A 15,760-nucleotide genomic window follows, 5' to 3' on the forward strand; every position below is an offset into this window, starting at 1 on the left:
TTTTCTCTACCATTCATATTACATTTCTTTAACCCTACATTTGCACTACTGACTCAAAATTGTATGTAAAACTATTTGAAATAACTTCTTTAAAGCTTTAATCTTAACAGAGTATTACAGGCTACAGTGTGAGACGTAGTCGCACCAATTCATTTAGCAAAACACTTGGAAGCCAAATCCTTTCATGTTGGCTTGCTTAAAAATTAGGCCTGTTTTGGTAACATATCGGTATTTTCTCCCAGCATGACACAAGATGAGACAACACTGTATGTATGGTCTGATGTGACTCTTTATCTTTGCAAGAAAGATGCAGCTGTATATTTTCAACCAGAGAGAAAACCCAGATTTTTATTTTTTATTATACGTCAATTGATAAAGGTGATTATGACATTTCTCGAGTCTTTGACTTGCATGTAAACATTTCCTTTGCGTCATAGAAACCCAAGAGATATTTATCGCATACCGCCATTTATTCCAAAATTATAGAGATACGATTGTCTTTTGTTGGGTTAATATAGCCAAGCTGAGGTTTCATGGAAAGGGTTTAGATTAATCCAGGACTAGGCTGTAGTTATATTAGGACATTTAAGTCGTTTTTTTTTTCAAACAAACCTTACAAAAATCATTACTGGTGTGCATCTTGAGACAAAACAATAGCATTGATATATGTTAAAGGCGGGGTGCACGATCTCCGAAAGCCAATGTTGACACTTGAAATCACCTAAACTTCTTTTAAAAGACCCGCCCCACACATACGCAACCCAGGCAATGATTTTGGTTAAAAGACATGCGCCTTACTGCTGATTGGCTACAAGTGTGTTTTGGTACTCTGCCTGACTTGCTTTTCCTAAGCGTCTCTCAAAAATCGTTCACCCCGCTTTTAAGATATGCCAGTTAAGGTATTTTTAACTAGGATAAAGCCCGATTTATAGTCGTGCGTAAGTTAGGCTATCTGTAGCCTGACATGCACCTCGCAAAAATTTTAACAGCGCGTCAGATTTACGCAGCGCTGTGATTGGCCCACCAGAACCCCTCCCATCAGGTAAAAAAACTGCGTCATAGGTATTTCCGTTTGTGACGGTGAAACAAAGATGAGCCAAGTTGAGGAGTGATTTAACTCAAACTGCATCAAAAGTCGTTGTTTATTTACTTCCATTATTGCTGGTCTTCTCAAATCATACACAACAAGTTGCTGTTTCTTCTTCGTTTGTGGGTTAACTTGCTAAGCTTCTTCTTCTTTGATGTTCTCGCTGCTACTGTGGTTACACACGTGGTTACTGCCTACCAGCGTTCTGCGCATGTTTTTGCACGTCGACGCGGACCTACTCACAACTATAACGAGCCCTTAAGCCCTGTCTGGTACACCAGCCCAATAATTCTTACCAACGCACACAGGCATTAAATCAAACACAATGAGACTGCATTCCCAAATGGTGTGTAGTATACGTTATTTATTACTAGCAGACCATTTACATAAAATTCTCCTTTTAATTTAACTCGGCTCCGGTTCAGCTGGAGAGCCAGAACACCTTGATTAACCACCATACACTGCTGGGGTGCCAGCTTTGGCATAGACTTTTTCCTTAAAAAAAGAAACAAACAAAAAAAGAAACAACAAATATCCTAAACCCTTTATCCATTAGTGTTTTCCGTTTAAGAGTGTCACGTCAGTTCACACCGCTGCTCAGTGCTTTGTTTCATTTAAAAACTTTCAGAAGTGTTATCGGAAATCTCCTTGTTAGTCTTCAAGCGGCATTGCTTGTGCTGTGTCATGCTAGTTCTGCGTGAGTTTTACATGATCCGCAGACCTTGGATAGAAGACTCTAAAGTCTGTGGGAATAAATGGGAAAACTGGGTCAGAAGTCTGGATAATTTAAAGATAAAACATGAGAACAGTATTTTTCAAACCTTGAAATCCCATATGGTCATCGCTCCGTCAATTCCTGTAGTGCAGAATTTGCGACAATCTCTTTTGTCTCCTTCATATATAGACACTTGGCTGCAAAAAAAAGCAACAAATAAATATATACAATTGTGCATAATAAAAAAGCATGTGTTAGCGAAATCTATAGGTTTGACTTGGGTGATGCTGTTCTGATGCAGTGTTTCTAGGGTGCTATTGCGATCCTCGGTGGTGGCTCTCTTGTCCATGTTGCGGAAGCGCTCCATGGCGGAGATGTTGCGTTGGATGCTCTGCTTTGGAATGTCCAACTTGGATATGAAGGTCAAGGTTCCACCATCATCAAAACTGAACAGCATAGGGCAGCAGTCGTGTCCCTGACGGAGAAAGCTTTAGATTACATCCTGAATACCAAAAGTACATTAACATAGCCAAAATGAAGGAAACATAAGTCTTCTTACTGCGGCAACAATGTTGTTCTCAGAAACAAAAGTCACACTCAGAAGGGCAAGGAATTCTGTCTTCAACTGGCTTGGCCTAAAAACAGAAAAGCATGCTGTTACGATCCTGCTAAAGTTTAAGCAAAAGTGCAAAGTATGACATAATTTTGAACAAAATTAATTTTTTTGTTTGTTCACATTCCACTTTATGACTGCATTCAGTTCAAGTCATGAAACATGGGTGCGACCTTGGACTCCACCTACTCTGGCAAAACACCTTCACTACCATCACATTTTTAACCCCTTCAGACCTGATTTCTGATCAGTGTGCCTTATTTTGATTGGTTGATCAGCATTGTTATTGGTTTGAACCACAAAATGTGATGTCCATTCCAGTGGACGCAGGGTCTGAAGGGGTTAAATACTAGCTTTGGCTTTGTCTAAATGTTTGCAAAAAGCATATTTCTACTCTTCTGAAGAGAACAAAAAATAGGGCCTAACACAGGGGTGGGCATTCCTGGTCCTGCAGGGCCACTGTCCTGCAAAGTTTAGCTTCAACCCTAATCAAACACACCTAAAAATACCAATGAAAGGCTTCAGTATGATTTAGAAATGACATTCAGGTGTGTTTGATAAGGGTTGGAGCTAAATTTTGCAGGATAGTGGCCCTCCAGGACCAGGAATGCCAACCCGTGGCCTAACATCACATTAAGTCCTTCATAGGAATGGATGTTAAAACAACAATAAAAACGGGTTATTATACTCACGTTGAGGTGATTGTGGGGTCCACTACAGTTACGGTGCTGTCATGGCTGACCCACGCCAGTTTATTCCCACTGGCTGAGAAACAGACACTGTGAACCCACCCTCCACTGCCTGCCCCACCAAACTCTGCCATCACCTGCCCGAAAGGCATCTTGGATCCCCATGGAGTTGGAGCTGGTTTTTCATCCACCTCCTTGATGTACGCAGAAAATACCCTGTAGAAACATGGTGTGTATCAATCTGTGATCATGCACAGCTAAACCAAAAGTGTGTGGATTTCTTCCAATCTGCAAACCTAAATACGCAAAGTTTTACCTGCATTTGAAGTCGCATGACCCGGCAGCCAGAAGCACATTGTTTGGATGCCAGTCTAAACTGAGGACAGTTGAGCGGATGGGCTTTTTGATGTGTTTACTAACCCACCTAAACACAGCAAGAATCACATCATTAAGAAACTTGGTTATATCACCGACAATCCGTCATAAAACACAGTATCTTACCAATCATTTTCAGACTCAAAGTAGCAAACGGATATGAGTCGTGCTCCGCTCCCCACTGCAAACTTGTTCTCCAATGGAGACCATTTCACGAATGTGGCAGCACGGTTGATCCTGAGAATAACAAGGGTGGGTTTCCACACGCCATCCTTCTGACTCCATACGTAAGCATTGCGGTCGGCTCCGCAGGTCACAATGCGATCACTTTTGGGAGCCCAGTCAATGCCTAGAGATCAATTCAATATCAGATACAAAGAATCGATTGATCTGAATGATTGTTCTCAATGTTAAAGTTTGCAGCACTTTTACCTGTGATGTGTCCATTGTGTTCTTTTAATTCGTGAACTTTCACCCACTGATTTCCACTTTTCTTGTATATATGGACTTCGTGGTTGTTTGGACTTATAGCAATTTCTGTACATCAAAAACAATATGATTTGAGACATCATCGGCTGAATATATAAGGCATAACTGATAAAAGAAGACTAAATAGCTCTCTTACGGGTCCTGTCCCGGTTCCATGCGTGGCATGTGATGGGTTCCAACAGAAACTGGTGGAGTGACATTATCTTCAAGTAATTCACACCTCTGTCTGAAAATAAACACACAATAATTATTTAACAACTATATCTGCTGCACCTAAATAGGACGATCAAATAGCATTAATGTTAATGGTTACAATAACACGATTACGATTAACTTGCCTTTAGGATAATTTTATGACTTAACGTTACTTCATAAAGGAAAAGAAAACCAAAATCAGCACTGATTATTTGACCCGAAACTGGCAACCCGGTGTTAAATCGCAAGCTTCGACCCATCCACCAACAACATATTGTGTTTGAACGTATGTACTGAAACAAAAACCGCCAGTTCAACCGGAAAAACCGGATCGTTGCTGTCAGCTTCTCGGTTTTAGGGCGTGGATGGGGCAGAAGATCAATATCTGACGCCGTTGGCTCCCATTAGCCAGCTTACTGTCTGCTACATTAGCCAAAAGCTAACCCGAAAAAACCCTAGCAGTTCAACAAAATAACTCAGAAAACAGATTAAGAGACTATGGGTAAAACGTCACAGGTCTGCAGCAACATATACGACCGATAACACTTTAATCGTGCGAATAAAGACAACAAAATGCTGGTAGTCTGTTAAATTTTACGATCAGGAAGGCCTTCAAGATGCCGGGTCGCTTCGCTCCCTGCTGACGGAAAAAGGCATGACACAGGGCCCGTTTACCTGAAGTGATGCTCCGCCGCTCGTGGAAATGTCGCTAATGGTGTTTGTTCGCCTGATGGACGGACTTGAATTCGCGGACTCTGGACAGTCGACACGAATTCACTCCGGCTGTTCGCTCGCGCTCTCTCGCTTACTGATTACGGCCTGTCAAGGAATCCAGGAAATGGCACACGGCTCAGTGCGCATGCGTACGCACAGCAGAACAGTGGGCGTGTTCCTGCGCGCTCACCGTTGACTGCGGAGTCATTCAGAAGGCAGTGGGGTTCACGGGCGCTTGGGGGCTTTTGATCTTTTTGACAGGATGAAGTTAATCCTGTTGGTATATTCATGATGTTTTAACTGTGTTTTTATCATATGACATAATCAGTGTGTATTTCTGCATATATTCTGCATTTTTAGGTCATTTAAGTCATCATAGGTCATTCAAGTAAGGAGCCCAACATTACCATTTGTGGTTGCCTTTTTTGATCTTTCATCAGCAGCATGGACCTCAATTATCAGTCCTTACAGGCGAGTTATGTCAGCCTTTATTTTATATTTAAGGAACGTGTAATTCTGTTGTGAAGAACATGCATCTCACATATAACGCATTTTACATATACGATTCACGTTTTTAAATTTTCTTTGGTGTCTAGTGTGTAACTTCCTGGGATTGGTGATGTAGACAACACCGACATTATCATAATTCCTCCCACTTCAGACTTAAAGCCTGTAAGTTAACTCCTGTTAGCAACCGAATCGTTCAAACATGGTAAGGAGCATCACGTTTCCGGCTGGCGTCGGAGGTGTTCGGGCCAATCACAACGTACAGATTAGCTGGCCAATCAGAGACACAGCGCTTTTCAAATCCGTGTGTTTCAGGAAGAGAGGGAAATCTTGAAAAAATTATGTTTTTTAACCATAAACCACACAAACAGATTGTATTATAGCAAATACACAAAATAACGTTTTTTTTTTAGAAATTAAATAGGTGCACTTCAACATCAGACAGACATGCAGTCTTGATTCTATTGCAGAACTTAAATTGTCATCTTATGTATTGTTGTACTTTTTTGCTTTCTGCTCCTGATGGTTGAATGCATATTTTGGCTATGAAATATTTTTTTGCTTTCAGCTACCAATTAAAGTTTCAGCTGTGTTTAACAAATTTTAATATATAGTACTTTTGAAAATATATTAATTGTATTAAGATTTTACTCAGTTAAAACTCTACTTAATACCATCTAGGCATCAACTTGTTTAAATGAAAGTAAAACAAAATGTTTTATGTTTTAACATTTTATTTTCAATAAGAAAAGTGGATTGAAAATGCATTCTAATGAAGTACAATCCTTAGCTAAATTGTAAACGCTCTCTTCTTTGTAAGTTGTTTTGGATAGAAGTATAATGTATACTGTATGTATAATTACATCAGTGTTGTGTAATATCGAAGAGTTTATTCTGGTTAAAGTGATCTGCTGTTGCAGTCTCTCAAGGGTCTGAACCATCTCACAGTTGTTCTTGTTGGTGTGGTCCAGCTAAATCTCCATTTCATTCAAGTCTGACTCCATTTTCTTCTTGAACTTCAAAGCTTCGGCACAGCCTCTGAGGGACTCTTATTACATGCTGATAGTTTTCCTTCAAGGATGCAAAATTGTTATACTGAGATTGTCCTCTTTGATGATTAAATGTGATATATTTGTATTATATTACCGATCCAGTGATGAGGATAATGAACATTTGCTTGGAGTTATAACCTTGTGATTTTGAATTCCTCTTCTTTTCATGAATTCTGCGATCAATATCTGCTTTGGCCTGGGCCAGCTCTGGCTGAACATGAACCACCTTAATACAAGCCTAATAGAAAAAACATGCAAAGCAGTTCAGCAGATCAAGACAAAATGTATTTTTCATATTAAAAACATTATTGTTTAGAGGAAACTGGCCAACGTAGTGATTCTTAAATAAACCTCCCCATTACGTCCAGAGAGACTTCAGGGTCCTCCGGGATAACATGCAATTCGACTCTTAAGCTGCTTCTTGGCTTTTTGCAGTTCATGAAAACTTCTTCCACCTTCACAAGATTTTGATCTCCTCTTGAGGTCACTATATCCATTGTACACAACAGTTAGTTTAACATTGCTCTGAATTTGTGTTTAAAGACAGTATGAAATAATGTTTGTATAAGGGTTTTCAAAAGGCAGTAATATCCTGCAATTCCTGAATGGGACTTGTAATCTTTTATAACAATTTCCAGATGACTCCTTGTAGAAGTCTTGTGCCTGTAGATCTGTGTCACGTAGGAAAGACGATTCCTTGCAAACTCTGTCCGCAACTCCTTACTCCATTCTGCAGTTGTCCTATTAAAGCTGTGCTGCTGCTTCTTGTCCAGCGCTGCTGCAGCTGCATTGGAATGACAAAAAGAAAAAAAAATCTGTGTTACTTCCCTAAAGTAAATATTTCCCTGTTCTCGCAAACCTCCCAAAATAAGCAGCTGGGAATCTTTTGTAAGTCAATACTGAGTTTTTCAACCTCTCCTTTATTTGAGGCCTTAACAGCTTCCTTAGCCTCCTTCTGGAGAAGGGCAGTCGGTTTACGCCTGATGATAAAAAGGATAGATTGTGAGCTTGCAGACTGTCTACTATATTCCCCTTTGGACCCTCAGCCTGGCGAAGCTGGTCATTTTTTGTGTTTCAGAAGTGTTGGCCAATTTTCAGCTGGTCAAAATGAACTAAACACAAGGTTGGTCAAAGGGGAGACCCACTAAGATCAGCAAATCACCTCAGGTTTCAGCAGGGCCAATGTTCTTGGTTTTCTCCAGTTTTTGCTTTCATAAATGCCATCAGTCTCATACATAGTCATCCAGGGGGTCACTTTAGTGTTTGGTTTGGATATCCATTTCACTGCATCTTCATTTTTGGGTTATAGAGCACCTATTTCATTGCTAAAAACAACGTTATTTTGCAGACTGATCTTATGGTAAGTCGTGTTATAGTCACAAAAATTTGTATAAATTTTTTGTGTCCGTGGCACGAAATTAAGCTTTATTTTGTGCCTTAAGCACACAAATGTCTTTTTCATGTCAGTCGCCCAAATTTCTATAGTTTTTCGTGTCTGTGGCACGACTTTCTTTTTTGTGTCATTTTATGTATTGTTTTTTCTCATTGTTTTTTCCTATTTTCTTACCATTGGGGTTAAAATCACTTTCTGTTACTTAGACGTCCTAACCCAAACCCCAACTCTAACCCCAACTCCAGGCAAGAATAGTTTTAAGTACGGAAGAAAAACGTAGAAACCAATAATACATTAAAGTACATCCTAACCCAAACCCCAAGCGACAATGATTTAAAAATAGGGGAAAAAAATGGGAAAGCAATGCATAACATGACACAACGAGGAAGGTCGTAATGCGGACATGAAAAACTGCTTTTATAAATTTGCGCTGAATGACACGAAATTCGTGCTCAAGGCATGAAAAAAGCGGAATTTCGTGCCATGGACAAGAATAAATTAATCAAATTTTTCGTGACACAAATTTCCGTGAGATCATGTTGTTATTTTGTGTATTTGGTCAAATATAATGTGTTTGCGTGGTTTAAAAACACATTATTTTCCACATATCATACATTTTTGTAGCTCCAGATATCCTGCCTTCCTCAAACGTATTGATTTTGTACAAAACTCATTGATCTGAAAAGCGCTGTTTCCCTGATTGGCCAGCTAATCAGTACGCTGTGATTGGCCTGAATACCTCTGACATCAGCCAGAAATGTGATGCTCCTTACCATGTTTGAAAGATTTGCTCACAACGCAATGCTAACAGGAGTTAACTTACAGGCTGAGTCAATGCAGGATTAATTATGATAATGTCGGTCTTGTCTACATCACCAATCCCAGGAATAACTGTTGCCTACAATCAATGTGTTTGTTGTAGTCCAAGAAAAGAGATTTACGTTGGAAACGATGGGGTATGTACCTTTTGCATATCAATAACATCTACTAATACACACTTACACACCAAAGGAAATGTAAATTGTGAATCGGACAATAGTTGCTCTTTAAAACAACCAAGCATAGTTTAAATTACAAAACGCTGGGTTGAAAATAATCCATTATTTTTAAGAATGTACTGTGTGTTACCAGATTCACAATATTTATTATTTACACTGTAAAAAGTTTTTTCTAGTATTTTATTTTTTTGCAGTGTATAACTGTCCATCTAGCTACCTCTTCATGAGTTTTTCCAAGGTCAGGATGCCATGACATGCATGATCAGGTTGACTTTACTTTGTGATACTTCCAGTTTACAAATCATAACATTTCACATTAACCAAATCATGAGTTCCCAAACAACTTCAAAATTAATTCAGAACTGACATTTCTATTACAATCCCAATCTCACCCCTGCAATTCCCTCATACGTTTGCAACCCTTTGTTTGGAAAGACTGACTCATTATCTGAGAAATGGCTTTTAATGGCATTAAACCCAGTCTGGGGCTTTCCATTTGTGCCAGCTTTGAATTAGCTTCTGCCTAGTTATCATCTAGCTTACGAACACGGGCACCTGGGCTCATCTGTATTTAATACAAGATAGTTACAACAGGTAACAATTTATGGTGTGCTTATCTTGTAAGCCATGGCCACTCCTATCGCATGTCACAAGTAGTAAATTTCAGGTGATTATCTGACTCTTACCTTGCCCTTCTGAACTCAAATCATTATGCAGTCTATGCCTTAATGACCTTCTTATCTTTCTCTGAACTCTCGAATTTACCTGTTCACCTATTTTTGATATGGCATCAGAGTGCTCATTTCTAAAGCATTGGCCTGCAAGGTGGCTTTCTCCAGTTCCTTGTGTAGACAATGATCATATACTTATCAATACCGTCATTGTTTTATGTGTTTACCATCACTTATGTGTTTCTGATGGACTTGCCTGGGCAGGAGTGACATCACTCGCCTCTCCAGTACATTTCCTTGTGACAGATCTGCTCACTGCTTCTCAAGAACTAGTCAGACTAGTATAAATGTAGCAATGAATTGTGGTTAAGAGGACTGACTATTCTTTATCTGCTAAAACTCCTTGAGAGCTTTTATATGTGGTGCCTGGTAAAGCTTTCATCCTTTTGGCCAAGATCTCCCGTTAAAATGTGCACTTTGACATCCAGGACCGAAAAAGCCACAGCATGTATTTTAAACCTAATAAACTGAATTATTTCAGATCATTATGGTGCTTTAACTTTAAACGTGTCAATCAACAACATGTGTCTGCTTGATTTCACAGATAACAGATGTGCAGGGAATTTACAGCCATATTTTAGTGAATTTCTCGATTGCTTTCACCTGTTTTTCTTTCTCTGACTTTGCCAGAGTAGACTTCCAAGTCCCTTCTCAGATCCATTAGCTCTGCGTCTGCCTTGAACCTTTCCTAGAATTCCTTGCAACCTCTTAATATTCTGGATTTGCTCTTCCGTATTGATCTTCCATTTTGCTCTTCTGCTTCATCAGCAGATCCATATCTTGTACCTAAAGTTTCATTTATCATTAAAAATGAAAACCAAAACCAGAAACACACTGAAATGTACATAAAGCTACCAGAGCCTAGGTCAAGTTACTCTTTTCTTTAAGGTGAATAAAATATGAAACAAATGAAATTTTGGGGTGCACTGTTTTTTTAAGAATAAAACTTGTGATTGAAATACATGATTGAACTCAAAGTGAGATGCTGTGCTTCTCAGGGTGGTAAACCGTTTATTCAACTGTTGGTATTGAGGCCACAGACAGGATACATCAGATTAAAGAATTACATGTTAAAACTTTATGCATACTGTTATAATTATAGAGTACCCTATAGAAAGCTGAGACGTCTTGAAAGGAAGACCTCTTTTTCTGCTTTCCCCCCTGCTGCAGCTTCCTCCACTTTAAAGGGGTCAGACAGACATGGAGGACGTCTGGCAAAGCCCACCATCTTATTCAGTGGATCTTTGTTCTTCTCTAGCTATCCTGTGATAATGTTTCCCACACTGTTAGAAATTTTTTTTCAAAATAAGTACCCTAACTCAGCTGTCACTATAGGGCAGTACACTGTAAAAAGGTCCTACTGTTGCTCAAACTGATTTTGCCAAGTGAGAGATGTCCTCAAGGCAACATATTGTGTTGATCCAAGGACAACATTTTTGTAAATAAAACCAAACCCCACCCCAACACTAACCATGACCAAACCCTAAAATCAAAGGGACATGATAAGTGAATAGCAACTAACTAACGCTCAGGTACAGACATGTATATTTGGTATTAATATGTAACTTTAAGGTACCAATATGTACACTTTAGGAACTCTTTAGGTCCAAAGCGGTTCTTTTTGAAAGGGTACATGTGACAGCTAGGGTACATATTTTGACCATATTCTTTGACTGTGCACCTGGGATAATCAGCATATGGCATTTTATAGCTTAAAGGTCACATTCTTCCTGATACCATTTTTTAAACCCTAGTTAGTGTGTAATGTTGCTATAATTGCATAAATAATACCTGTAAAATGATAAAGCTCAAAGTTCACTGCCAGGCGATATATTTTCTTCAATAGAATTCCTCTTTAAAAGCCTACAACGAACGGCCGGTTTGGACTACAGCCCTCTATTTCCTGCTTTAATGACGTCAGTAATACAGTTCATTGACTAAACTCCGCCCGCATGAATACGTCAGTCACCAGCTTTGGCTCAAACGGCTCTGCTAAGCTAAGCAGCTATCGAATCACAGCACACTAAACAAACTACACAATCAGAACTCGATACGTATTTCTGAAGGAGGGACTTCACATAACAAGGAAGACATCAGCCTGTTTTGAGGACAGTGAAAACAGCGCTATACAGATAAGTAAATTGTGTGAAAAATACCGCGTTTTTTTACACGTGAAACATGAACACATGTTATATTGGCCACTATAAACACAATCAAAACTTCAAAATCACAGACAGAACAGGAGCTTTAAAATGCAGCAAAAACACAGACTTTCTTCTTTAAAGGTGCCAAAGAATGCATTGAAATAGTATGTTAAATTGTTCTCTGATGTCCATTTACAACCCTTGATACAGAATGTGCGGAATAATCAATTGTTTGGAGATTGATTATGGACGTTTCAATTTTGTGTTTTTTTATGGACCTGCAAAACGAAACTGTAACATCAATAGTAGAACTTTAGCCTAAATGCTAGCATATAGCATTAACTAGCATTTGGAGGGTATGCACGTGAAGTCACCTTCGGCGTTGTTTCGTGTAGCCAATCCATAGTCAATACTGAAGGTCTGGTATTTTTTGCTGCTTTTCCTGGACAAAGCCCGCCTACGAGGCTGTTTGACCGACATGTCAAACAACCAATCACAGTTTGTTTCGTCTAGCGTCACGTTTCGGACTCCCCACAATAACGAGCCAAAATGTCGGCCCAATCAGCGGCAAGATGTATAAAACCACGCGGTAGTAAAGAGACAACTCGCTCAATGGGTCAAGTTGGAATGATGTCTTTCATTCTGGACGGCAAGGTCAGTGACTGTAACATCAAGCGTATTTTCCAGTATTAAACACACATTTATAACGATTTCCTCAGGCTTCAAAAATAAAAAATGTATAAAAGAACACAAAGAATGGCCTCTCAGCTACCGTAGTTGCAACTCTTGCGTCATCACAACAGGGTGTTCAACGCATCACTGTTTCTGTTTGATAAACGACGTGCAACGTTTTGTCGGGGCTGAACGCAGCCCAGATGTTTAGCCAACATTCTGTGGGTGTGATGTCAGAGGCTGAGACTACCTTCGGCAAAAGTGACCCACTTAGCTTGCAAAAAGTCTGAGCAACAGCATTAGCATAGCATGAAAAACACGTCTAAAATGGGAAAGTAGTTGTGTGATTGACTGTGCTACCAAAAATTTTTCCAGACTGCAAAAAACACTCAAAAGAGAAATATATCCAGTAGCGTCAGGTATGTAAATTTTTGGGATGAAAAAATCCTATAAGAATACATCAATAAATATTCTTAATCTGTGTAATTGCACAGTTTTGTCAGTGAGCCTTCATTACAAACATTCATTATAATGGGCCCTGTGTTCTACAAAGGTGGGATGGTTTATAGTGTTTGACAAGACAAACATATATGTCAGGAAAAGCAATGTATGGCCATATGCCTATGTCTACAGACTACTGTTTTTTGGCAAGTTGTTAGGGTCACTGTTAAGGCCAACTAAATTCAATTTAAGCTGATAATAGTCCGTTTTACTGGCGTTTTCGCAGCAGCCGCTATGAAAACCAGCCATTTTGTTGAATGTTTTGCCACTCAACATGGCGAGCTCCTGCGTGGAAAAGTGACGTCAATGCATACCCTCTATAGCGCTCAGCAACAGTCACAATTTTGTTTTTAGCATTGTAACAACATTGTTCTTAAAGCATCTCGACTGTCACATCACAGTGTAATGTTGAGATTGGTCTGTTTCCAGTGATCTTTTGCATGCACGAGGAGGAAGGAGGAAACAGAATCGTGTTTGAAACTCACGATATGTCATTACCATGTACTCTTATTATTCATCTATGCCTAGGCAAATACAATTTTCCATTCTACGGCACCTTTAAATATACACTGACAGTTCCAACATAATGCACCAGCTCAGAATGGACCTCTGGACCTCTGGACCCTTCTTAAAGAAAAGCCAGTCTTACTTATTAAAGTGTATCTCAGTGTTTCCCAAACTTTTTCAGCCTGCGGCCCCCCTTGTGTACGGTGCATTCGGTGCTTCGCGGCCCCCCAAAGAAAATTTGTGACAAAAAACTGTTCTAAAACTCAACATTTTAATAAAAAAACATTAAATTATACAAAAAATTGTGCTTTTGGTTATTAGCCTTATTTTTTTTTAGATTTAATTACACAGAATTCACAATAAATTAATGTATTACATAAAACTGGGGCCCCCCTGGCACCATCTCGCGGCCCCCCTGGGGGCCCCGGCCCCCAGTTTGAAAACCACTGTATCTTATAAATATTTATTTTTATGATAGATACTGTTGAATCAACATCTGCCTGCTCTTTTTTAGGTTTTTGTAACTTTTCTGTAACTTAATCATAAGCAAGAACAACAGAGTTCGGTACTATATAACAGATTACCTCTAACTTCACCTTCACCATCATCCAAGTTATCCACCACAGTAACACTGTGACTAATCCAAACATATTGCTTGGGGTTTGGCATCAGAAGCAGGGCCTCTGGAGAAAAGACAAATTGGGATCTTTTTAGAGGTTTCACAGTTCACCAGGGAAATTATGGTGTTTCCTGCAGACTCAACAATCAGTTATGGTTTTTTCGCTGATAAAAAAAATGTGATAGTCATGTTCTGTGGGTTGTTGAGAGATTACACAAAACTTCCCTCCAACAGATCTATGATGCAGAAGCTTATTTATTACAGTATTGTTCAGAATAATAGCAGTACAGTGTGACTATAATAATCAAGGTTTTTAGTATATTTTTTTATTGCTACGTGGCAAACAAGTTACCAGTAGGTTCAGTAGATTCTCAGAAAACAAATGAGACCCAGCATTAATGATATGCACGCTCTTAAGGCTGTGCAATTGGGCAATAAGTTGAATTAGTTGAAAGGGGTGTGTTCAAAAAAATAGCAGTGTGGCATTCAATGACTGAGGTCATCAATTTTGTGAAGAAACAGGTGTGGAATCAGGTGGCCCCTATTTAAGGATGAAGCCAACACTTGTTGAACATGCATTTGAAAGCTGAGGAAAAGGGGTCGTTCAAGACATTGTTCAGAAGAACAGCGTACTTTGATTAAAAAGTTGATTGGAGAGGGGAAAACCTATAAAGAGGTGCAAAAAATGATAGGCGTTTCAGATAAAATGATCTCCAAGCCTTAAAATGGAGAGCAAAACCAGAGAGATGTGGAAGAAAACGGAAGACAACCATCAAAATGGATAGAAGAATAACCAGAATGGCAAAGGCTCAGCCAATGATCACCTCCAGGATGATCAAAGACAGTCTGGAGTTACCTGTAAGTACTGTGACAGTTAGAAGACGTCTGTGTGAAGCTAATCTATTTTCAAGAATCCCCCGCAAAGTCCCTCTGTTAAAAAAAAGGCATGTGCAGAAGAGGTTACAATTTGCCAAAGAACACATCAACTGGCCTAAAGAGAAATGGAGGAACATTTTGTGGACTGATGAGAGTAAAATTGTTCTTTTTGGGTCCAAGGGCCACAGGCAGTTTGTGAGACGACACCCAAACTCTGAATTTAAGCCACAGTACACAGTAAAGACAGTGAAGCATGGAGGTGCAAGCATCATGATATGGGCATGTTTCTCCTACTATGGTGTTGGGCCTATTTATCGCATACCAGGGATCATGGATCAGTTTGCATATGTTAAAATACTTGAAGAGGTCATGTTGCCCTATATGCTGAAGAGGACATGCCCTTGAAATGGTTGTTTCAACAAGACAATGACCCAAAACACACTAGTAAACGGGCAAAGTCTTGGTTCCAAACCAACAAAATTAATGTTATGGAGTGGCCAGCCCAATCTCCAGACCTTAATCCAATTGAGAACTTGTGGGGTGATATCAAAAATGCTGTTTCTGAAGCAAAACCAAGAAATGTGAATGATTTGTGGAATGTTGTTAAAGAATCATGGAGTGGAATAACAGCTGAGAGGTGCCAGAAGTTGGTTGACTCCATGCCACACAGATGTCAAGCAGTTTTAAAAAACTGTGGTCATACAACTAAATATTAGTTTAGTGATTCACAGCATTGCTAAATCCCAGAAAAAAAATGTTTGTACAAAATAGTTTTGAGTTTGTACAGTCAAAGGTAGACACTGCTATTTTTTTGAACACACCCCTTTCAACTAATACCCCAATTGCACAGCCTTAAGAGCGTGCATGTCATGAATGCTGGGTC

General features: G+C 39.4%; 1 protein-coding gene across 2 annotated transcripts; it reads right to left on the minus strand.

The window, feature by feature from the left end:
• Nucleotides 1-1,431: 1,431 nt before the first annotated feature.
• On the minus strand, nucleotides 1,432-5,015 carry arpc1a (actin related protein 2/3 complex, subunit 1A). Of its 2 annotated transcripts, none has more exons than XM_073857063.1 (10): nucleotides 4,839-5,015; nucleotides 4,105-4,194; nucleotides 3,912-4,016; nucleotides 3,606-3,828; nucleotides 3,421-3,528; nucleotides 3,108-3,320; nucleotides 2,362-2,437; nucleotides 2,078-2,277; nucleotides 1,909-1,993; nucleotides 1,432-1,830 (listed from the first exon to the last, which is right to left on the minus strand). In XM_073857063.1, the coding sequence occupies exons 2-10, from the start codon at nucleotides 4,166-4,168 to the stop codon at nucleotides 1,792-1,794; spliced, it is 1,113 nt and encodes a 370-aa protein (XP_073713164.1). In that variant the 5' UTR covers nucleotides 4,169-4,194; nucleotides 4,839-5,015; the 3' UTR covers nucleotides 1,432-1,791. The 2 variants fall into 2 exon arrangements, with proteins under 2 accessions (XP_073713164.1, XP_073713165.1); XM_073857064.1 differs by lacking the exon at nucleotides 4,839-5,015 and adding an exon at nucleotides 4,307-4,450.
• Nucleotides 5,016-15,760: the final 10,745 nt, after the last annotated feature.

The sequence above is a fragment of the Misgurnus anguillicaudatus genome, chromosome 19, assembly GCF_027580225.2.
Source record: "Misgurnus anguillicaudatus chromosome 19, ASM2758022v2, whole genome shotgun sequence".
Lineage (NCBI taxonomy): Eukaryota > Metazoa > Chordata > Actinopteri > Cypriniformes > Cobitidae > Misgurnus > Misgurnus anguillicaudatus.